The sequence below is a fragment of the Rhinoderma darwinii genome, chromosome 3, assembly GCF_050947455.1.
Source record: "Rhinoderma darwinii isolate aRhiDar2 chromosome 3, aRhiDar2.hap1, whole genome shotgun sequence".
Taxonomy (NCBI): Eukaryota; Metazoa; Chordata; class Amphibia; order Anura; family Rhinodermatidae; genus Rhinoderma; species Rhinoderma darwinii.
The window spans coordinates 165,805,097-165,830,263 of NC_134689.1; the positions used below are offsets into that span (position 1 = coordinate 165,805,097).

The 25,167-nt window shown below is 40.0% G+C and overlaps 1 protein-coding gene across 2 annotated transcripts in view; it reads left to right on the forward strand.

Annotated features, from left to right (window-relative positions):
- The window catches only part of SYT1 (synaptotagmin 1), a 514,105-nt gene that overhangs the window by 380,075 nt on the left and 108,863 nt on the right, over positions 1-25,167 (forward strand). For both annotated transcript variants that reach the window (XM_075857001.1, XM_075857002.1), the window contains exons 9-10: positions 2,178-2,345; positions 23,628-23,795. In XM_075857001.1, the coding sequence (XP_075713116.1) occupies positions 2,178-2,345; positions 23,628-23,795 (336 nt within the window). The remainder of the gene's footprint in view (positions 1-2,177; positions 2,346-23,627; positions 23,796-25,167) is intronic.

The following is a 25,167-nucleotide window of genomic DNA, read 5'->3' on the forward strand; positions in this document are numbered from 1 at the left end:
TTTGATTCAGTATAAATACCTTGTGCCTTGTTGATGTGCTCAGTCTTGCCATGGTTAACCTGTGACATGAAACTGTCTTCTACAATTTCTCCTTTGTAGCAGAGTTTGGCTGTTCCTCACCAAGGTTTAAGCCTACTACCCAGTTGTTTCTGTTACAGTTAATCATTGTGTTTCAGCCTACATATGAAAATGATGATCATTATCACTTGTTTGGTATAATTGGTTAATCCTACAAAACCCATGACTTTGCGGAAGTGTACCTAGAAGAATTGATGCTGTTTTAAAGACAAAGTGTGGTCATACCAAATATTGATGTGATTTAGATTTTTCTTCTGTACATTCACTTTGCATTTTATTAATTGATAAAAACTAACCATTAACGCTTCTATATTTGAAAGCATTCTTACTTAGCAGCATTTTTAGACAACTGCATAAAACTTTTGCACAGTACTGTATGTATATATATATATATATATATATTCATGAGCAGAAATAGTACTTTGAAACTATTAAACTATGGTTATAAATAAAGCACATGAACATTATACAGATTATTCCTGCAATATGCAGTCATTCCATAATTCATGTTTCTGGAAGACTAATTGTCATTCACCTAGCATGGTGCATTTCACTGGGCTTCAAAGAGATGCATGACCAAAGAACTCTGTAGGAGCATGATAGCTTATTTTCAGCAAACATTTCATAAGAGGAAGGGAATTATTTTTCCACTCCACTGGGTAAAAATCATAGACTCATTTCTCTGTCTTTCATGTAAAGTTATAGGTGTTGTTTGGATCTATCCCTTGCATAAGAATATTATAACAACAATAACAATAAAATAAAAGTCAAATTTTTCCCTCTTGTTTCCTTTTTTCTTAAAAATGACCCGTCACCTCTCCTGACATGTCTATTTGAGTAAATAATTGTATTGCCCATGAAATAATAATTTTACAGCATTATTTATTAGAATTGTATATTGTGCCGTTCCTCTGTTATACTTACTAGATATTTGTGAATAAATTGATAACTGGGTGTTACCAGATTGGGGTGTTTCCCTACACAGACTGACACTGTCCAATCAGTGCTGACAGAGTGAGAAGGTGTAGGGATACACCCCTCTGCAAGGGGGACAGTAACACCCAGTTGTCAATTTAATCATAAATTTCTAGGAGAAATAAAGGGACAACACAATGCAGAGTTATAAGAAAATATGTCCCAGTGTTATATCATGGGCAATACAATTATTTACTAATACAGACATGTCAGGAAAGGTGACAGGTCATCTTTAAATTGTCAATGTTTCTGAATATTTTTGCACTTTTGTACAAATATCAGATGACCTGGAATTTCACTGTAGATTTAGCGAAAAATCTATATATAATATAGTACTACTGATTATAGTAAATATATTGTCTAGCTTTACTATTATTCAAAGATTTAAATGAAACCATTTACAGGGACGAAAACATTTTACATTAGTTGCATTTATTAAAATCCCTAAATATGCAGTAATTCACTGTATTTTAATGATATATATTGTGCTCCCACAAATATGAACATTTGAAAATTCACTGAAGTGATAAATGAGTAAAATGTATCATTTTTATTTCATAGCTATCTAAAAACAGGGGTACAATCACCACTGTGAAAAGCCCAACCGTGTATTTAAAAACGTATTAAACACAATACTCCCAGTCCTAGTTCGTTTGCGAACCCTTTGTGACTGGGTATGTAAACAGAGATATCAAAATATGGAATCAGCGTATAACATTGGTAAAGCATTTGGTATTACACAGCACCCATTCAAATAAATAAGAAAACATGCAATATGTGGTATTGTTGAGCACTGCCATGTTTAGAAATTACTGCTTTGAGTGTTCGACCAGATGTCCATGTTACCATTTTACTTTAAGAAAATCTAAATGGATGGCAATTTTCTCATTTAATTTAGTAAAGTGTATTCATTTTCTACCACTGACTATACATTAAGTAAAGGAGCATCATTCCATCATTATATAGACATTTAAAGAAGGAGAAGAACAAGATAGAGATTAGAAATGCAAGAAATCATATATAATCTTAGCTTGGTATTTAAACCCTGTAGGGAAGAATGGAATATGCTTTGTATTGTTACATTTTTAGAGTTGAGTGTCATCTCTCTTTTACTCTATTTTTAGCTGATGGTGGGGATAATTCAAGCCGCTGAGCTACCTGCTTTAGATATGGGAGGTACATCAGATCCTTATGTGAAGCTAAATTTGCTGCCAGATAAAAAGAAGAAATTTGAAACGAAAGTCCACAGAAAGACCCTTAACCCTGTATTCAACGAGCAGTTCACTTTTAAGGTATTTATTATTCCTTTGATTTTTAACTATTCTAAGGTATTTTAGAGATCTGTAGATACTGTACTTTGCTTTTGCTGTTTAATATTTTATATGCGTATCAGATTCACTGATACAACATATTCTATATCATAAATAACTTGGTTAACTGGTTCATGGCTAGCTTAAATAATGAAACCGAATACCACTCAAGAGGAGCAAACCATTTAATCTATTTTGCTGATTTGCAGATTCACATGTTCCAAAGAATGTAAGAACCAATTAAACCCTTATTCCCTTAAATTTTCATAAATCTTAAACCTGGATTAAATTTGGATTCACCTAATAGTTTCTTATGGCTGTTCAATCTATGGCTGTGCAAAACAATTCATTCATCTCTAGTTACCAACTTCTTAATTCAACATTCTGCTTTAAAGGGGTCATCTTCTTTAGATAACTAATTTTAAAATACCATATCAGGCAAAGTTTCAGCGAGCCATTCTATTAAGCCAAAGCCAAGCGCCATCTCAAACATGACTCTCTATTACCATTTATTACAATGAGAGCAAATATTTACTTAATGAGCATTTACTTGATATACTTTAATTGTTCCCTCAGTAATTGGGTGGAACATCCCAGAATTTAGGCAATGGGACCTGCAATATTAACAGGAATTGCCCAAACTGCAAAAAGTCAGAAATACTTTAATATTGTGCTCCATGTTAAATAATGATATAAAATGCTGTATATAAAGTGTCAGTATTTGAGGTAGAATTTCAAAGAATATTAGGGGATGGTAGCTTGGTTAGTTCATTATAGGAAATTTCCTAATTATGGAATACCCTAAAGCTCACCATCAGATTGGATGAGTTGTTTTCTGCAGATAATAACACATCCCATCTGTTGTGCAAATTGTGCAAATGCCTTTTAATCTCAATATGTCCTCTTTGTGTAGAAATAGCTGCCAAATATAATTTTATCCAGATTGTAATACTGACTATATGGTTTCAGTTGCACAAAATACAGTGGAATCTCGGAAAGATAGCAGTCACTAAAGTTCGATTTACATAATATAACAAATAGAGTAAAGTATGAAAAAGATAGATGATAGAAAGACATACAGACAGACAGATAGATAGATAGATAGATAGATAGATAGATAGATAGATAGATAGATAGATAGATAGATAGATAGATAGATAGATAGATAGATAGATAGATAGATAGACAGATAGACAGACAGATAGACAGATAGATAGATAGATAGATAGATAGATAGATAGATAGATAGATAGATAGATAGATAGATAGATAGATAGATAGATAGATAGATAGATAGATAGATAGATAGATAGATAGATAGATAGATATAAAAATTTTCGTGCACAATTTTCAAACCGCCCTGTGTCTGCTAGAACTTTACTCGAACAGCACGGCATGGTTTGAAAATTTTGCACGAAAAACGATGTGCTAATCTATCTAGTGTGAATGCACACTCTTGTTTTAGGAGCTAATTCTCTGTCAAGTGTAAATGTACACTATTGCTATAGGGGCTGCGCTGTTATATATGAGTGTGAATGCACACTACTTCTATGTGCTGGTGCTCAATTCAGTGTGAATGCACACTGTGTCTTAGGTGTTGCTTTGCCACTATGGAGTGTAAATGCACACCTTGCTAGGTATCAGATCTCAATGCAGTGTGAATGCACACTTTGTTAGTAGTCCAGGTAGGGATAGTTTATTTGTTTTGAGCTGGGGTTATGTGGCATTACTACAATAGTTGAACTTTATGTGAATATTACTCACTATTGATACCCTTATCTAGCTTTTAGTTACTTGGTTAGCCTGGTTTCTTCAGGAATATATTGGCTAGTCTAGCCCAAATTTTAAAGGATTTAATATTAAAATTGGCTTTTAAGCGTTATTTTCCAGGCGGATTTTTCTATTTTCAGTAACCTGAATGCAAAATCTCTAACCTTATATCATTACAAATTTAGTCGGTTTGTTACATGCGCTTGGCACATGGAATAAACCCACTAGATTTATTTTTACTTTTTTGGGGTGCTGCCTCTTTTTTGAACAGATAGATAGATAGATAGATAGATAGATAGATAGATAGATAGATAGATAGATAGATAGATAGATAGATAAACAGCCCAGGTTCCCAAGGAGTAAGCAGCACTGAACATGAGCTCCTGAGTCTACATCAATATATACCTTGTAATGAGCAAACTGTAAGGCATAACCTGGATAATACAGACTCCATGGAAGACAGGAGGAAGCAGGACTAAAAGTTCTTCATGAAAAATAAGAAATGTAAAGATTTGAAAGAAAAAACAAGAATTTTGCTTAGAAGAGAGACTGCAGCAGAGAGCATCAAGTCTGACCGAGTCCAGAGAACTGAGCATCCAAAAGGTAAGAACTTCCTGCAACACCAACACAATCCTACTAGAAAGACAACACCAGAGATATAAGGATTTATCTAAAAAATGGAAAATCACAATTTAGAACAAGAAATGCAGAATAAAGTAAATGTCCATAAGACAGAGTTTGGGACAGAAGATTTAGACAACAGGGGGTCAGGCACCTTGGAGATCACATACTCCGAAGGGCAGAGGAGCATTCAAGCGAGGAAAGCCATAAAACTTGACACAATCAGACGAAATCCAAAGACACTTTTTGCTGACTTTACCTCTAAAGAAGAAGTCAAGAGGAAAACAAATGTATTATTCTACACTGAGCACCGCTCCGCCTGGCACACAGCCCTGTGCCAGCACTATAAGGACATATCAAAGTGTGGCATCAATAAGGGCCGACAGATCAGAATAAAAGACACAGGAAATTATGGGAGTATTACACTTACCATAAGTCTATATAATAACGGCACCGTTCTCATACAAGGCAATGAGGACAACCTAGAGGAATTCCAAGAAATCTTTCATCATATTAAAGACCAGGCCCAAACTTACAAAGAACAACAAACTCCAGCAACCCAGACCAGAGATGGACATACAGAGACAATCTCCAGCGACACCCCCGCTGCCCCATGTCCCAATGTCCCACACCCCTCACCCGACACTCTCAGAGACTGTTTATCTCAATTAGAAAGAGACTTTGTACAATTCAAAGAAGAACTTCAAAGAAATCTCGGTGACAAAAACACAAATGACCAAGTAATTAAAGAGATAAACAAACTGAAATGTGAACATGCATCAGCTCTGCAGGAAACACAACGTACACTCCGAGAGCTGCAACAAGAAAATGCAAAGCTCAGATTAGAGATAGAAAATCTAAAACCACAAACACAAAGTCTAGGAACAAGGGAGAGCGCTGACATAAGGACAGCCAATGACCAGCACGCTAGTACATCAAATCACCCAAACCCAATAAATATTCCTGAAATTAATGAAAACAAACTAGGAGAAAACAGAGCGATACAATTGGGTACAAAGCCGACCGCCAACCAAACCTCCAGCACAGAACCACAGCAGCACCACATACCACCACCAAGCAGGACCCAGGACACAAGCATCAGACAAGCCACCCGCAAGTCACATTGTCCCGATACTGTCCTAATAATAGACTCAAATGGCAAATACCTTAATACACGGCGACTCTTCCCAGGAAAAAGGGTCAGTAAAATTCACTGTGCAACTATCCAACAAGTCACATCAGTCATCAATAACCCACATTTTACCAATCCAAACCATCTCATTATACACACGGGTGCAAACAACCGCCAAGACCAGCAACAGAAGATTGCAGAACAACTGACCCAACTAGCAAAGACGGCACAACAGAAGTTCCCCGGCAGTAAAATAATTATATCATCCGTGCTCCCAAGAAAAGATGTACCCAACGAGATCACCCAGGCCATCAACACAGAGCTGGCAGCGAACATCAGCTCAATGTCAAACATCAGCCTGGTACAACACTCCTCCATAGAGCGTCACCACCTGTATGACGACAAAAACCTCAACAAACGAGGGGTCAGCCTTCTGGCCAAAGAACTGAAAGACATTGTGCTGAACAGACCCCCCATAGTTGGACCCCACACCAGCCAAAGCCAAAACATCATGGAATCATCACAAATAATGAAAAGACCTCAAACTCCACACACCTCACTACACCCAGGAGAAAAACACCTTTACCCAAGGTCAGACCAACAGAGGCAAAAGCCATGGAGGAAACCCCCTGCCTCACACAGAGACACGCAGGGGAGAGACATGGAGGAAACCCCCTGCCTCACACAGAGACACACAGAGCAGAGACATGGAGGAAACCCCCTGCCTCACACAGAGACACGCAGAGCAGAGACATCGAGGAAACCCCCTGCCTCACACAGAGACACGCAGAGAAAAGACATGGAGGAGATAAAGACCCTGCTCAACGCTCTATGTAGAAAACTAATGTGACTGTACAACACGAGAACATCTACAACAAATCCAGCAGTCACATCTCCAGCCCGTCCTACACAGCGCCGCTCATTACAAGGTATATGGACACACAATGACGTCCTTTATAATCTGCAGCTGGAATATTCAAGGCCTCAACGCCTCAGCCTTTGGATGCAAAACTAACGATCCAGACTTCAACCAAAGACTGAAAAATATTGATATACAAATCCTCCTGGAAACATGGACTAGGACAGAGAATGAATCCCTGGTGCCTACCAGATACAGGGAAATCTCTGTCCCCGCCCTGAAAAATAAACACATCAAGCAGGGCTGGTGTTCAGGAGGAATATTAGTCTGGTACAAAGAGTAGCTCCATGAGCAGATCAAAGCGGTGAAGCGAGGAGACAGCCATATCTGGATAAGAATAGGCAGATCCATCCTCACCTCCCAGTCTGACATGTACCTCTGCGCAACGTACATCACACCGCCAGAGTCCCCGTACTCCAACGCAGATAGCTTTGAGATTATACAAAGGGAAGCCGCCCATTTCCAGACCCTGGGCAGCGTTCTCATCTACGGAGACCTCAATGCAAGAACGGGGAGAGATAAAGACTACCTGACCAATGATGGAAACATCTTCATCTTTGGAGCAGAGGCCGACTGTCATAACTCCCTACAGAAAGAGAGAAACAGCTATGACAGCACCGTCAACAAAAGCGGGAAAAAACTACTGAATCTATGTCGAAGCTTAGGACTCCACATACTGAATGGCCGCACCAAGGGAGACTCTTTAGGAAGGTATACACTAAACTCCCATGTAGGCAGCAGTGTAGTAGACTATGCCATCACGGACATGGACCCCGCAAACATTGGCGCACTCATAGTCACTCCACAAACACACCTGTCAGATCACAACCAATTACTTCTATACATCAAATCCACAAACAAACCATCTGCACAAAAACCACATCAAACTGGCCTCTTCAACCTGCCCCCATCTTTCAAATGGTCCAAAACATCAACTATAAAATATAAAGAGACAATCAACAGACCAGAAGTGCAGGAGATGCTTCACAACCTTTACAACAAGGTGTATGAGACAAGCCCAGGAGGGGTAAATCAGGCCGTAAATGACCTCAATAATTTTATACCATGGCAGAGAAGTCCGACCTGAAAAGATGTGACTACAAGAGGCCACAAGAAATACATCCTAACGGTTGGTTTGACCGTGAGTGCAAAGAAGTACGGAAAACCCTAAGAAATGCCTCAAATAAGAAGCACCGAGACCCAAACAACATCGGTCTGAAGGAGGCCTACAACAACATACAGAGGCAATACAAGACCATCCTCCGAAAGAAAAAACAAAGGCACATCTCCACCAAACTTACCCAACTCCAAGATGCCCTCCATGACAACTCGTTCTGGGAATTATGGAAACACATTGGCAAAAATTGCAAGAAAAACAACCTTCATATCCAAAATGGCAACATCTGGCTCCAATATTTCAGGGACCTCTACAAAGATATCCCGAAAGAAGAACAAAGCCAAGAACAAAAAATAATAATATCAAAATTGAAGGCGATGGAGGAAACAATGAAAGATTCTCAAAACCCCCTGGACGCACCAATAACACTTCAAGAAGTAACAGAGAGAACCTCAGACATAAGGTGTAAAAAATCCAGCGGCCTAGACGGAATTTCACCAGAAATTATAAAACACAGCCCGCCAGAAATACAGGCCGCAATAGTAAAACTATTTAATATGGTGCTGAGTGCCGACTACTTCCCTCAAATCTGGAACCAAGGCCTTATAACACCAATCCACAAGAGTGGGGACAGGTACGACCCAGCCAACTACCGAGGGATATGTGTCAGCAGCAACCTGGGGAAACTGTTCAACAGCATCCTGAATAAGAGAATCCTCAGCTTCCTGACCCAGCACAATGTCCTCCACCAAACCCAAGATGGGTTCATGCCAAACCACCGCACCACTGACCACATCTTCACCCTGCGCAGCCTCATCAAGAGCCACGTCCACAATACAAAGCATGGGAAGATTTACGCCTGTTTTGTGGACTTTAAGAAGGCCTTCGACTCAGTGTGGCACCCGGGCCTATTCCTGAAACTGCTGGAGAGCGGAATAGGAGGTAAAACCTATGACGTCATCAGAAGCTCCTACACGGAGAACAGATGCAGCGTGAAGGTGAACGGGAGAAGAACGGCTGATTTCCAGCAGAGCCGAGGAGTCAGACAAGGCTGCAGCCTCAGTCCAACGCTCTTCAACATCTACATCAACAGGGCCGCCATCAGGGGAGTATTAGGGGTACTGGTGTGAGGGGCCCGGCCAAACCTAATTGAAAGGGGGGCCCGGCAACTGCCGCGACTTGCCTTTGGTAGAAAAAAAACTGGCCCCTGCAATGGGGCCCGTTTTTTTCACCACAGAATGTCGTGAGCTGCGGGCCCCCCCTTTCGTCATGGGGGCCGTCGAACCGCCCGCGCGCGCCACCGATCGCGCACATAAGGAAACTCCCACGCCCACGAACGCCCGCACTCGGGACCGCCCGCGCGCGCACCCGCTAAAGCCCGGAAGCGCGCACCCGCGACAGCCCGGGCGCTCCCAGATGCGACAGCCCGGGCGCTCCCAGATACGACTGCACGCGCGCACCCGCGAACGAAGCGCGCGCAGCCGCGGACACACATGGACAGAACTTACCTGGAGCCTGGCTGGAGGTGAAGGACTGGACGTCTGGACCGAAGACATCGCCTGGAAGACATTGCCTGAAGAGGACTGGAGTGAGAGCAGCTCTTCTGACACAGTGAGTAAAATGTCTCAAAGTGCTGTTTAAATATGGCCCTGTTCACACAGAGTATTTTGCAGGCAGAAAAAAAATCTGCCTCAAAGTTCCTTAAAGAATTTTGAGGCAGATTTTTTACCTGCCCACACTATCTTGCCGCGTTTTTTTGCTGCGTTTTTTGCCCGCGGCGATTGAGGACAGCAGACAAAAAACGCAGCGAAAAATGCATTTTCTGCCTCCCATTGATTTCGATGGGAGGTCAGAGGCGGAACCGCGGCAAGAAAGGACGTGCTGCTTTTTCTTTTTTCCGCGACTGGCTCCCATTGATTTCAGTTTAAATCAATGGGAGGCGGTTTTGGAAGTTTTTTGGTGCTGATTCTGACGCAGTGTCCGAGTCAATATCAAGGCCCAAAAACTCTGTGAACTGGGCCTTATTGTTAGGGCTTATTCAGACGAACGTGTAATACGTCCGTGCAACGCGCGTGATTTTCACGCGCCTCGCACGGACCTATGTTGCTCTATGGGGGCCGTGCAGACTGTCCGTGAGTTTCATGCAGCGTGTGTCCGCTTCGTAAAACTCACGTCATGTCCGATATTTGTGCATTGTTCGCGCATCACGCACCCATTGAAGTCAATGGGTGCGTGAAAATCACGCCCAGCACTTCCGCAGCAGTAAAAACTATGAATGAAAACAGAAAAGCACCACGTGCTACAAACATACAAACAGAGTGTCATAATGATGGCGGCTGCGCGAATGTCACGCAGCCACGCATCATACGCTGCTGCCACACGGAGCTGTTATGGACCTTTTGCATGCACAAAACGCCACGTTTTTGCGCGCGCAAAAAGCACACGCTCGTGTAAATCCGGCCTTAGGGTAGGAACACACTAGGCATGAACACTGCGGATTTTATGCAACACATTTTATTGTGGAAAATCGGCAACGTATTACAGTCGCAGCAGAGTGGGTGAGATTTGAACAAATCTCATTCACACGCTGCAAAAAAAATGGACCTGCAGTGTGGCTTTTTAAGCCGCAGCATGTCAATTTATTCTGTGGAATCGCTGCTCCTCTGTTGCGGAAATGCTGCGGTTCTGCCGCAAAAATCACACATGAGAAAAAAAAAAAAAAAGGCACTTTTTTAAATTTATAAAAATGTTTAGACTTGCCCCGGCCGTAGTCCTGGTGACGCGATCCTCTATTCTTAGCGCAGCTCGGCCTCCTGTCATGACGTTTCATCCCATGTGACTGCTGCAGCGGTCACATGGTCTACAGCGTCATCCCAGGAGGCGGGGCTACGTTCAGAAGAGAGAGATGTGTCACCTAAACTACGGCCAGGGCAAGTCTAAACTTTTTTTTCCCTACAGGATTCCCGCAGCGGACATGCCTCACGAAACCTGCGCCACTATTTGGTGCGGTTTTGCTGTCGGAATTCCCTGCGGCTACCGGGGTGGATAAGCTGTGTAGTTTTACTCAGCATATCCGCCTAGTGTGTTCCTTATGATATCGCTCCTGGAGCTGCTGCCGGTCTCTAAATAGGCAGTTGGTCCAGTAGAATTTGGAATTATTTTTTTTTGTGAACCAGCTTAAAAAAATACAAAACTTTTGTGTTAGGACCTGTTCACATCACCGTTCGCTTACGCTCCGCGGTTCCGTCTGAGGTTTCTGTCGGGTGAACCCCGCAACGGAAAGTGAAAGTGACAGCACAGCTTCCAAAACCGCCTCCCATTGATTTAATCTGAAATCAATGGGAGTAAGTCGCGGAAAAAAGAAAAAGCAGCACGTCCTTTCTTGCCGCGGTTCTGCCTCTGACCTCCCATCGAAATCAATGGGAGGCAGAAAATGCATTTTTCCCTGCATTTTTTGTCTGCTGTCCTCAATCGCCGCGGGCAAAAAACGTGGCAAGATAGTGTGGGCAGGTCAAAATCTGCCTCAAAATTCGGTGCGCGGTTCCAGGCGGTCGCGGGTACGCATGCGCGGGAGTTTGTGGGTGCACGCGATCGGTCGCACGGGCGGCAGTGTTTGACGGCCCCCATGACGACCCCCATGCTACCCAGGGCCGCCATCAGGGGGGGTATTATGGGTACTGATGTGAGAGGCCCGGCCAAACCTAATTGAAAGGGGGGCCCGCAGCTCACGACATTCTTTTGGTGAAAAAAACGGACCCCATTGCAGGGGCCCGTTTTTTTTTTACCAAAGGCAAGTCGCGGCAGTTTGCCGGGCCCCCCTTTCAATTAGGTTTGGCCGGGTCTCTCACATCAGTACCCCTAATACCCCCCCTGATGGCGGCCCTGGGTACCATGATATAGTGCTGGACAGAGTACCGTTAACAGGCGGTGCCACGGTAGGGGGGCCCAGAAAATTTAGCCGTAGGGGGCCCTGAAATTCCTGATGGCGGCCCTGTACATCAATGAACTGGCCACAGCTCTGGAATCCTCCTCAGCACCAGGTCTCGCCCTCCATGACACCCAGGTGACATTTCTGTTGTATGCAGATGACCTTCTGTTGCTATCACCAACTGAGAAAGGTCTCCAAGACAACCTGCAAATCCTAGAAAAATACATAGCAGCAGACAAAGTTCCTATCACCATAAAGCCTTGCTACACCAAGGGGTCCCAGGTAAACCAGGCCCCCCAGAACATCTCACCCTGACCCGGGCTGAAGAAAATGTCACTCAGCGCGGCCTCACAAAAGCCGAAATCAAGAAGACAATAAACGAGAGCCAAGAGGAGTATATCAGTGACTGGAGGAACGACATAAAGACATCCCAGAAACTGACAATATACCGGAGTCTACAGAGACAATATAAACTGGCGCCATACCTGGAGAAACTGCCAAACCCCAGAGACAGACAGATCCTGAGCCGCTACAGACTGAGCGCCCACAACCTGCTCATCGAATCCGGGCGCCACAGACAAAACTACAAGCCCAGGGAGAGCCAACTGTGCCAACAGTGCGACCAGGAGGCCGTGGAGGATGAGGCCCACTTCCTGCTGCACTGCTCTAAATACTCAGCAGTGAGGGACACTCACTTCAGGAGACTCTCTGATCTCTTACCGGACTTCAGCTCCATGGAAGAGGAAGAGAAACTCTACATCCTGCTGGGTGAAGAGGAAACCACAGTGGGCATAGCGGCACAATATGTCACTGCATGCCATAGACTGAGAGAGACATGATATGCCATGGACTTGTATAACCCCGACCCTAGATGTGTCGCTATCCCCCAAGCCCTCAGTCCCTATCCATCATTCCCTTACTTCTTACTTGCTTTGGCAATGCTAATATGTATTTGGTCCTGCCAATAAAGCTTCTTTGAATTGAATTTGAATTGAATTAAATTGATTGACAGATATATGATAAATAGATAGAGATAGATAGATAGATAGATAGATAGATAGATAGATAGATAGATAGATAGATAGATAGATAGATAGATAGATAGATAGATAGATAGATAGATAGATAGATAGATAGATTGTACGTGTTACAGGGTAGGAGTGGCATATAGACCAGAATTAGCAGGTTTTGAGTGGAGGCTTTGAAGCTTTCACTACTGTTTTAAGATTTGTATAAAAGGATGGGGGATAGGAAAGAAAGGAAATACTCTCTGACCCTGTGTCCCTTCCCTTGTGTCAGGTAATTCAATCATCCTCTAGATAAGTGTATACTAAACCTTGTTAAACAGGCTATGCCTTGTGCTGTTAGGCATGAGCTGTCACTCTCATTCAGAGCATTTAGAAGAGACTTTTGACTTTAAGAAAACAAATAACAATCCTGCCATTCCTTCTAATATTAGCACTTTTAATACCATAAAACGGTAGCCCAGTGAGAGAGGACGGTTTGTAGCAGGAGCGTGACCCCTATTAAGTGGAGGAAAAGCGGATAATGATTTATTTGTAATACCTATTTTAGCGCAGAATTGCATCTGATTACTTGGTAGTTCATCCTTACATTGTAGTGCTGCAAAATGCATGTCTTGCCATACTATACCATTGTTAGCGATTGTACCAAGAATTTACATCCATAGTATGACCCAAAAGCCTGATCCATGTATTTCCCTTTATTTAAAATTTGGACTTACAAACTATATTAGCACTAGTCAGAATTGTTAGATTTGTGGTAAACCAGTTACTTCTCATTTTTTACTATGTTATGTAATCTCCGAAATATCTTTTTAATGTTCATCCCATTTGTTTATCTCGAGGCCGTTTTCATTTCAACAGCATGCTCAGTCTTATGATGACAGCTCTAGTTCACAAACAGAGACCATAAAAGATCCAGGCTCAATAATCACTCAGTAAGATAGATATCCCTGCAGGCTTTAGCCTTTACTGTGTTCTAAAGCCTTCTTGACCCCTCAAGTAAATTCTTATCACAATAATTATTTTATCTTCTGCTCTATCATAGACTCAAAATTCTCAAAATCTCTGGAAATAGAAAACATTCAGCATTTTACTATTTTTAATGTTACATTATAAATAACATGATAACAAACTAGTTCATAATAGAGAAATGATTATAATTGTTTTGTTGTAATTGGTATAATTAAGAATATTCTTGGTTTTGTTATCAAGAACAGGTGGAAAATTGTGCACTCAATGATTCCCTAAATGTAAATTTTTCTTGATTAACAGATGACTTGGGAATACTATACACAATTTTATATGTAGCTCACAAAAGATGTTTTATGTTACTGGTCACATTTCTATGGAACTGTAAAAGTCCGGGGCACCACTGAAAAGACTGTACTACGATTGGGGTGCTAAAAGTGTGCAAAAAAAGCATGAATTTATACAAATAGTAAAGAAGCACATTATAAACGAGTGAACACCCAATATAATAAAGATACAATGTTTATAATTCGATGCATAAAAAAAATCTAAAACCTGGTACATGTACAATATGTCATGGAATTAATTGCAGAATACACCCATGATAAGGTATAGAAAGTACAAATAGGATATGTTATGTTTTCCATAACATATCAAAACGACGTGAGTTTTGGAGCTCAATGTTCTTTTATTCTAGTTCTGTTGTGCAAGGAAAATAACAGATGTGTCTCTGGTTTGCAGTCTTCAAAAGGATTACACCAATTCAAATAAGCATGTCACTGTTGATTCACCAAAGATGTTAGCACAGAATATAATTACGTTATTTCAGATCTTAAAAAATTCATCCTCACATATATCCAAGATACAGAACACAACAATGTTTTTAATACTTTCTCAATAAAAACATTTTTTAGTGTGAACTTATCTTAAAACATGTTATAGCATGGCTCACATATATTATACAAATATTTAGTATATTTATTTATTTGTATATAGATAAATAAACACATACATAGGTATACAAATGGAACACAATCTTGATAAGTAGATGTAATTACAAAATTCATATAAAATAAACTAATGATGAACACATCCATAGATGAATCCTACGCCTTTCTATGGTTTACACATCAATGCCAAAATCTTGAACAGCATGCTTCACTGTTCAGTCCAAAAAAGAAAATGATCTATTGAAATAAAGCCCGGATGCACAAGGCGGTGCCCTTCCAGTGGCACATAGAGTCTCCAAAGTTCTGTACTACAGAGCCATTGGCAACTCATGCGCTGCCCAATAACGCCTCCATATGGCACAGTATTACCGACGACTTCAACCTCTAGAAGCAATGCTACTCCTTAAAAAGGCTCTGTCACCAGATTATAAGTGCCCTATCTCCTACATAATTTGATCGGCGCTGTAATGTAGATAACAGCAGTGGTTTTTATTTTGAAAAACTATCAATTTTGAGCAAGTTATGCACAACTTTAGATTTATGCTAATTAGTTATTAATGACCAACTGGGCGTGTTTTTACTTTTTTACCAACTGGGCGTTGTACAGAGAAGTGTATGACGCTGACCAATCAGCATCATACACTTTTCTCCATTAATTTTTAGCAGTACTCACAACACAGCGTGATCTCGCTGTGCAGTTACATACTCCCATATTAACTTTACCGAAGTGTCTTGGGAGTGAATAGACATTGCCTCCAGCTGGGATGCGACGTCTATTCATACTCCCGACATTTCGGCAAAGTTTCTGTGAATGACAGCACACGTGATCTCGCGACATCACACTGTGTTGCAAGTACTGCTAAAAATGAATGGAGAGAAGTGTATGACGCTGATTGGTCACTGATTGTTCAGCGTCATACACTTCTCTGTACAACGCCCAGTTGGTAAAAAGTAAAACCACACCCAGTTGTCTATTAAGATACTAATTAGCATAAATCTAAAATTGTTCATAACTTGCTCAAAATGTATAGTTTTTCAAAATAAAAAATACTGTGGTTATCTACATTACAGCGCCGGTCCAATTATGTAGGAGATGGGGCACTTATAATCTGGGGACAGAGCCTCTTTAATAGGGCATCTGATAGAACATGGCACTGATTTTCTCTTGGATTCCATATATATATGCACAAAAAAAGCAACTTTTTATGACTCCGTGGAATTCTATAGGTGGTGTACTATGGCTCCATACAGCTCAGAACTTGTACAGAGCCATAGTACAGCTGTGTATATAAACCCTAACATTTTAATAAATTAATGACGTCTGCACACATTACAGCAGTTTTTCAAACATTTTCCTATTGACTGACATCTATCTTGCAATAAATGTCAGAAATCGTAAACTTTTGGCTGGTTGGATTATTTCTTTTTACAATTCATTAAAAATGTGCCCCACTAGAAAGCAGATGTGATCCCAGCCTAACCTGTTTAATACTTGCACGTGTTATTTTCATGACTTGATTCTCTTTACTTCCATTTCTTGTCTCTTCCCCATCTGTCATGTCAGTAATTAGCCCATGGAAACCGTTCCTCCAGCAATTCCACAATACAAGCATTGTACAGTATGCCAAGAGCAACAGTGATTCAAATGTACTGAGAATTTATTATTAAACTGAGTAACTAATAATTTTCTGAGATAATTTGTGACTAGCCGTCAGCACACTGAGGCATTCTTTATTTATCTCTCTTGTTATAATGAAAAACCCTGCGGTAGAATAACTTGTCATGAGGCAGCTGTGCTTTAACACAAATTCAAAGTTGTATGCCGTAAGGACACTGTACATCAGATGCAGCCATGTTGACATTCACTGGCTACATAACTGTACACCAGACTATGTCTAAAATGTATTACAGCTCGAAAGTGCAGTGAACTCTCCACTTTCCTCTTCTGCCCGTAGCATTAATGGCTTCATTGAAAAAGTACACATACTGCAAATTGTAATAATTCCTAAAGCTACAAATAATATACAGACATGGATCTGTGACATCTGCAGAGGCTCTAGCAATTTAGGAAGGTCAAGTGTCCAGCAAGGAATGTTACCTACTTCCATTGTCTGACTTTTACAAGTGTTCATGAAGTGCTTTACAATTTCCCAAATGTGCAATTCTCCTTCAAGCAGAATGAAGAGTATTACTTCTTTACAGAGTAAAAAAAGTGGGTCTTCTGCAGATTGATCGGAAGGAATGCTTCTAGATTTAATTATATAAAATGTAATTTTTATTGGTACCATTTTCTGGTACATACAACATTTTGATCACTTTTCATGAAAAAAATTCTGGGAAGACGAGGTGACCAAAAAACAGCAATTCTGGCATATTTTCCTACAGACTTGATCCGGTGGGTTAAATGACTTAATATTTTAATAGTTCGGACATGTCCAGATGTGGCTATACCAATTTCTGTTTGGTGTTTTTATTTTTTGACATTTTTTTTTTCACTTTTAAAATGTTACAGTTTTTTTTACAGTATTAAAATTTTTATTTATCTGTTGTTTTACGTTTTTTGTCTCTCTAAGGGATTTGAGCAAGTGATCGCTTGTTCGTTGGTACAATACACTGCAATACCAATGCAACACCTATTAAGCCCTGCCTCTGATAGGGCTTAAAAGGTGCAGAAATATGTCACACCTTGGGACCTTCGATAGTCTCTCAGGCTGCTATGACAACCATCGGCATTATGTGTTTGCATCGCGAGTAGACGTTGGGCTTACGAAAGGGGCCACCACCTTCTTTCTAGGGGCATAGATGTGACGGTAGCTATTGACCGTAGCATCTAAGTGATTATACGTCCTGATTCTGAGTTATCTCCAATCCTGGCCATTGCAGTAAGGTGTCAGCCCGTTTGCCCACTCCATACTCCCCCTTGGCGGCTGTGCAATAGAGTTACGTCACATGTCACCAAAGGGTTAACTTGTGACAATGATGAGCAAACTGTCACAGACCAACCATGAATGACAAGATGTTCAGAAAAGGCCATCTGAAATCACTTATATATGGACAACTTATATTAAGATTTACTGCCCTGCTTCCCTCAAAATAGAAATGTATGACGTTTCTTATGACATAGATAAGTTGCAAATATACAAAAAACAGTGATAAAATCTGCTGAAAATTATCATGCAAATAGCACGTGTGTACATTCAGTGTATATATCGGAAAATTCCAAATGTATCCTTAGCTTATACATAGGCATATGCCAAAACAGTGTTCTGACTGGTATGCATACAGTTGCATATGTACGGGCAATACGTCCTACTCATACCTTGGAAGATTTTTCCGGCATATGCAACAGACATACGCACTGTGGTGTGAAGAGAGCTTTAGGCAGTTAGAAAAAGTATTTGCACAGTTATGAGATCCTAACGTGTGTCAATTATCTATCTTATTCCATATAATTATATGGATTCTTATTTTTTTTTCCTTGGAAGATCCAAGTTTCTCGTATAAAGTTCTGTTAACCCGGCATGAATGGGACATGACAGGTGCCGGGTTTTGAAATGTTCCGGATTATCAGACAGTTCTAGAAAAATATATAGAACTAGCTTGTGAGGATAGAGAATATTCAGGAAGAAGGGCAAAATAATATAAAAGCATCATTAGGGCGGATTCACACGAGCGTGTGCGTTTTGCGTGCGCAAAAATGTGGCATTTTGTGCGCGCAAAAGGCACTTAACAGTTCCGTGTGTCATCACCATATGATGCGCGGCTGCGTGATTTTCGCGCAGCCGCCATCATTATGACACTCTGTTTGTAATCAGAAATGCACGTGGTGCTTTTCAGTTTTCAATCATAATTCTTACTGCTGTTGCGCGAATCACGCGCGTCCCACGGAAGTGCTTCCATGTGGTGCGCGTGATTTTCACGCGCCCATTGACTTCAATGGGTGCGTGATGCGCGAGAAACGCAGAAATATAGGACATGTCGTGAGTTTTACACAGCGGACACACGCTGCGTAAAACTCACGGACAGTCTGCATGGCCCCATAGACTAGCATAGGTCCGTGCAAGGCACGTGAAAATCACGCGCGTTCCACGGATGTATATCACGTTCCTGTAAATCCGCCCTTATAGTAGAACATTCTAAGTGCAATTTCCTACTCGGTTTTCGTGCTCAGTCTTCTGCTCCTGGTCTTGTGCCAGAGTAGAAGATTAGCAGCCGGATTATCAGAGTTTCTATATTATCAAATGTTAGAGTAGAGGAAATTTAGTATATTCCGCAATATCCAACATTTAATTATATCATTTTAGGTACATACATATTTGCGGCCATAAATTAAGCATGTGGTCAATTTCAGGGCTTATTATTGTACAGAACACATATATTTAAAAATACAGCATGTCAAGCTGTTACCATCAATGTACAGTATAACATTTCACGTAATATATTGTCAGGATTGATAGCTACATGAAGCACGCTAAAGGTCAAGATTAGCGGCGGTACAGATTTGCTGTAAATTAAGTGTTTCCCAGCCAATTATTTTCAAAATATGTATTAAAAACAAAGATGTTTTGTCAAAAAATATTTTAGGATTTAGTGCTCATCATTTAAAAGACAGCCATTTTGACACTGACATTTAGCTTTTTCCACACAAAACGAATGACCTGCAATCCAATGACTGTTCAAAATGTCAACGAACGTCTGCCCATTCTAGCAGACAGTTTGTAGCCTAATACTTGACTGTACTGTATATAGCGCAGGAATATTTTACTGAAAGTTTAGATTTAGTATCAGAGCGGCTAATGAACAAACAATGGTTAAGGGCATGGCCAGACGTGGCGGAATTGCTGTGGAATTCCGCAGCGGACAGTCCACAGTGGAATTCTCCAGCGGCTGTTTTTTACATTTGTTTCAATACATTTTTAGGCAAGTTAGTTCAGATGTTGCGGAAAACTCCGCTGCGGACCATAGGCTGCAGTGCAGAATTTTCCCTCCGCAGCATGCACTGACTGTTGCGGAGAAGAAGCAGAATTTCACTGCGGATTTCAGCCTTTGCAATGCAAAAACTGAAATCTGTGGCAAGTCCGCTGTCTTTTCTGCAACGTCTGAATTACCAGTCAAATATGCAAATGTTGGTGCAGATTCGTTGCGTAATTACCCCAAATCTGCACCAACATTTGCCCTTAGTGTAAACTTCATACTTGTCTCAAAAGGCAGAAAGAACCTGGAGCTTACTTGGTCACAGATACTTTAAAGATAACTAGGATTTACCATTCTTACTTTTCTGGACATTTTCCTTGCTTTTATTAAGGAGAATTTTCTCCCAAAATTATAGTACTACTGGAGATAGGCCATTAATCGACAGATTTATTCTGATTGTTATATTGGATTTGGGAATTTTTTTTTTCCTTTAAATGAGGAATTGGCTTTTGCCAAAGTTTAGTAATTGTATTTCTTATGGTTACAGAGATATTGGCATTTTTCTATTGCGTTACATCGACCATTTTCGCAAAAATGACAACAGGAAGTGCAGCCATATTGGTTTCCACGTTTGAATTAACTTCTCAGAAACTACTGGTAAAACACTGTCACTTTCTCATTGTTTGCTTAAATAGCGACCGTGTTTGAGAAGAATTGTAACGTGTTGTGGAATATGTTGGCGCTATATAAATAATATATATATATTATTATTAGAATATAACAAATCCATAGCGGCATTTCCTGCCATCACTTTTTAGAAAGAGGTCTCTAGTACAAAATCTAAAAATGGCCATAAGTCTTCAAGTAAAAGATACATAATTACCAAAGTTACTTACTTAATTTATTAACACAAATTTTATATTTTCGGTGGGACTCTTCTGTAATTAATTGAGATTGTGTTTAAAGTATCCAGAACTCCTTTAACAAAAAATTGTACTTATGCAGTAACTTGAAAATGCATTTAATTTTTATAAAACTGGACAATCCCTTTAATCATCCATTTTAGAGTATATCTGTGTTATACGTTTTTTTTCTACCTTAAGGCTCATTTCCACGGGCCAATAATCGGGAATAAGCATTTTTTTTTAAGAACGCTCGTTCAACCGATTATTGGCTTTTGGAAATGGGCTGTGCTGCCAGCAATAATGCAAACTCGTAGGAACTTAACAATCGTTTGCAGTGACACACCCCCTTGCCAGTTCGGCAGAAGACTAATCTTGAAAGCTGAAGAGTGAGAGTGAGAGCGTGTGTGTGCGCGCACACTCTCCTCGCTCTTGCTGTAACACTGTCCATATCTGATTAGACTGTGTCACAGCCATAGTAACACGCCTCCTTTCCAGTACACGCCCCCTTGCCAGTACACGCCCCGTTGACTGTTCAGGGGGTTATTTAAATATCGGGCACCAAATATAACTGCACCGATATCAAAATAACGGAGGTAGAAAAAAATTTAAAGTGCCCCAGGGTTTGTTCAGCCCTCCCCATTACATGCTGCACTCAGCTGCACATGTATGGGGAAGTGAAAGGTTCTCTTTAAATGCTATTTTATCCAATTTTGTCATTCATTGCATTGCTCTAAGGCCTCTTGCACAAGGCAGAGTTGTGTACAGAAAGCCTGTACTCATAGTACCTAGTGTTCCGTATTATGGAGGAATATGCACTCCTGATGAAATGTACGGCACTACAGGATGCTATTACATATGATATATATATATATATATATATATATATATATACATATTTTTATAGGGGGAGTATTACAGGGCCGTTCAACATAAAACAGTAATACAGTTGTGTTTATTAGGTTTGAGTAATGCATAGTAAATAGACAAAAGCAAAATCAATATGTAGCCTTAATGTCCCCTCATAGGTACCATTGGTTTGGGTTAGGTATATAAAAAATTTGAATATGGATGTTAAACTAATTCTATACATTTCACAAAAGGATGATAGAGACATGTGGGAAAAAAAAGATGAAGATGTTTCCTTTGGCAGAATAATTCTTTGAATGGAAATATGAGTGACTGATTTTTTTTCCCAGCTGGCAAGCATTCTTGATAACTATGCCAGGATTCGACAGCATCTCAATACTTGTGTCCTTTCTGAAAGAGAAGGCTCATTGATGTTCATAAGACTATTGTATATTTTAACTGTTTATTTGGTAATTGTTCATTCAGACATATACTCCCATTCTTAATCTGGAAGAAAAACATGGATGACAGCCAAAAAACGACAAAGAAACATAAATACAAATAATAGAAGATTATTATTAGATTCGCAGTTTGGAGATGAGTCATCCCAGATGAGTCATTCCATTAGCTGCAATGATATCATAGCATATGGCGCAATCAAAATTAACAACATTTCCCAACTTAAATGCACATTTTAAGACATAAACTAATGTAAGCGGAAGATGAATCTTGTGTAACTAGAAAATAGAATAAATAATTACATAACTTTAAATTTTTATGTGAAATTCAGGACAATAAAGCAAGCAATTTATATAGCTAAAAATATTTCTGTCACATAAGTTTAAAATGTCTCCCTGGGTCTGGACCTGTGCTAAATAATGTAAGAATGCAAGACGCAACATCTGCTTAAAATTGTATTTATGGCTATTATTATTGTTCCAAAAAACAATGGAGTCCTAAACAAATAGCAAATGTTTGGTATTGTCATTGAGGAATAATTACTAGTAAAATTGACAGGTGATTTGAATCGTGTTAGTTTTGTATGTGGGGAGTTTTTGGAAGGGAATATATCTGTCATAAAAATACTGTTTATATGTATAGCCAATTTTATTTCCCCAAAACTAGATTTTGTATTGCCAGATAACCTCAAGATTACTATACCAAAACGGGCATGTAATTTTGCTGAATAAAATACAATAGTTTCTCCTATGACTCCTTAAGTTATAATGAGGTATAGCAGTCAGATAGACAGCCATTTTGAAGAGATGTTCAGTAGTTAAAGTGATTGTCCTTTCCGGACAACCCCTTCTAAAACTGCCCATGCACATAAGATAAAAGTTAGCCGGTATGTCCGATTTTGACAATTTCAGCTGACAATTATGTAAAAAAATGTACATGAATATCGTTCGCGATGAGAGACGTCCTACTATTGTCTGCCAAAAATGTGATCTGTCAGGTTGGATTTGTTTCGGCAGTTGTCAGCTAAAAATACAAGTGTACAGTATGAACTGCAGAATGCGGCCGATCGCAGGCTATCATTTGATGCTTTGCAAAAGCCCACTTTGTTGTTTTACTTTTTAAAATTTTAATTACATCCCTGGTCTGCAAGTTATATTTGGCATGTTGATGGTAGGATCATTCATACGAACAATCCGATGTAAGATTAAACCGCCATATTCTGGACAAAACGTATCTTATGTGTAAGGCCACCTTTAGGATGATTAGTTGATAACTTAGTCTCTACCCAATTACACAGCACCCATTCAAATGGTTGCGCATAGTCTACTAGAGTATGAGCTATCCTTTGATGTGGCTCTCCGCTTTGGTTCATAGATGGGGCTGAAAGCAGCAGACCCCCTTCTATGAATTTCATATGCCTTGATAGGGCATATGGACAGCAGTCAACCAGCTGGGACAACCCCAATAAGTGAAATTTTATAGTTGACAAAATAATGACAGTACTCAACACTGTTCTGTTAAACACTAAAGAAGACTTGTTTCTAAATGTTGAAATATCACATGCTGGCATTGTAAAATACAACGTTTCATTGATGCATAATTTCATCTATTATGTACCAAACGGGAGCTCTAGGTGTATTGTAAGGACAATACTAATCTACTTAAATATGTACAGTAAGTTGTCAACAACATTTTTTTGTTTTTCATAGGTGCCCTATGCAGAATTAGGTGGGAAGACATTAATTCTGACCGTTTATGATTTTGACCGCTTCTCTAAGCATGACATCATTGGAGAGGTCAAGGTTCCCATGAACACTGTCGACTTTGGTCATGTGACAGAAGAGTGGCGAGATCTAGTCAGCGCTGAAAAAGAAGAGGTAAGACGCAGCAAATTATTTTGTTGTAAATACTGTAACACACAAAATTTAACAGGAAAGAATACATGAAGTTATTGATGCATTAGAGCAGGGTGACCTTGACTGCAAAGATGCTGCTTCAGTTAAATAATTCAGCAATGCAAAATATACACTTCTAGTATTCGCATAGTAGATTAAAGAAACCTCCTTCACTCCTATGATCTTCATCTGTTCTTAAGATGTATTCTATCCAAAAACTGAGAGTACTAAACAAATGTCTTGTGTTGCTATTTTCTGTGTTCATAAGGCCTCATGCACATGGCCGTAATCACGGCCTGAGATTGCGGGCACGGCCAGCTGCCGACACCCGCATTTTCGTGCCGTGCTCCCATACAAAGTATGGAGCACGGCCCGTAAAGTCAGAAAAGTAGGACATGCTCCATATTTCCCAGCACGGTTCTGCGGCACGGACACCTATCCGTAGCGCTACGGAAAGGTGTCCGCGGCCAATAGAACCGGGCGGTTTCGTAATTGCAGACCGTATTGCAGTCCACAGTTACAGAGTTCTTTTTACGGTCTTGTGCATGGGGCCTTATTGTTTGTTAATGATAAATAAATTGACATGAAACCACCAGAGATACATCAGAAATCTAAAAGCTTTTTTGAATTAAAAAATATTGCTAAATGAAAAAACATGAAAAATCCTGATATCCAATATCTTTTCATTTACTTTTGTGATATTGGCTAAGCACACAGATTTCCTTTAGTGTAAATTGATTAGAAGGTGATATTTTTGCAGCTTGAAAAACCATGACTTCACGCTGTGTTACTTTATGGACTTGCTTCATCAATCTGTCTAAATATGCCACTGTTTGACAAATCGGCCTCTTAGAATAACATTTTATATTATATTTTTCTCCTGTTAAGTATGTCACCCTAGTTTTATCAGCCACATAGTGTTTTGGCCTGCTCCAAATTTTCTGAATTGATCAATACACACAGCTAAGCAATAAAAAAAAGAAGATATGTTGAAAAAATACATATAAATATTACTATTTGACCCAAGCAAACATAGACCTGTCATATTCATCAGCAAAAAAAGGAAAAGCAGTCAGATCATCATCATAACTATGAAAATCATAATTATAAAGGAAAAATGGGCTTGCTTCCTTTTGTGTGCTGACTCTAAGGCCTTATTTACACAAACGTGTGCATTTTGTGTGCTTAAAAAAACGCAGCGTTTTGCGTGCGTTGCAGTTCCGTGTGTCATCAGTGTTTGGTGTGTGTCTGCGTTATTTTTGCGCGAATGACATCCTTATGTCACGTGGTTTTGTCATATGTAAAATGAAATGAAGGAGGTGGTTTTCATTTTCTCTTCATTTCTTTAGCATCT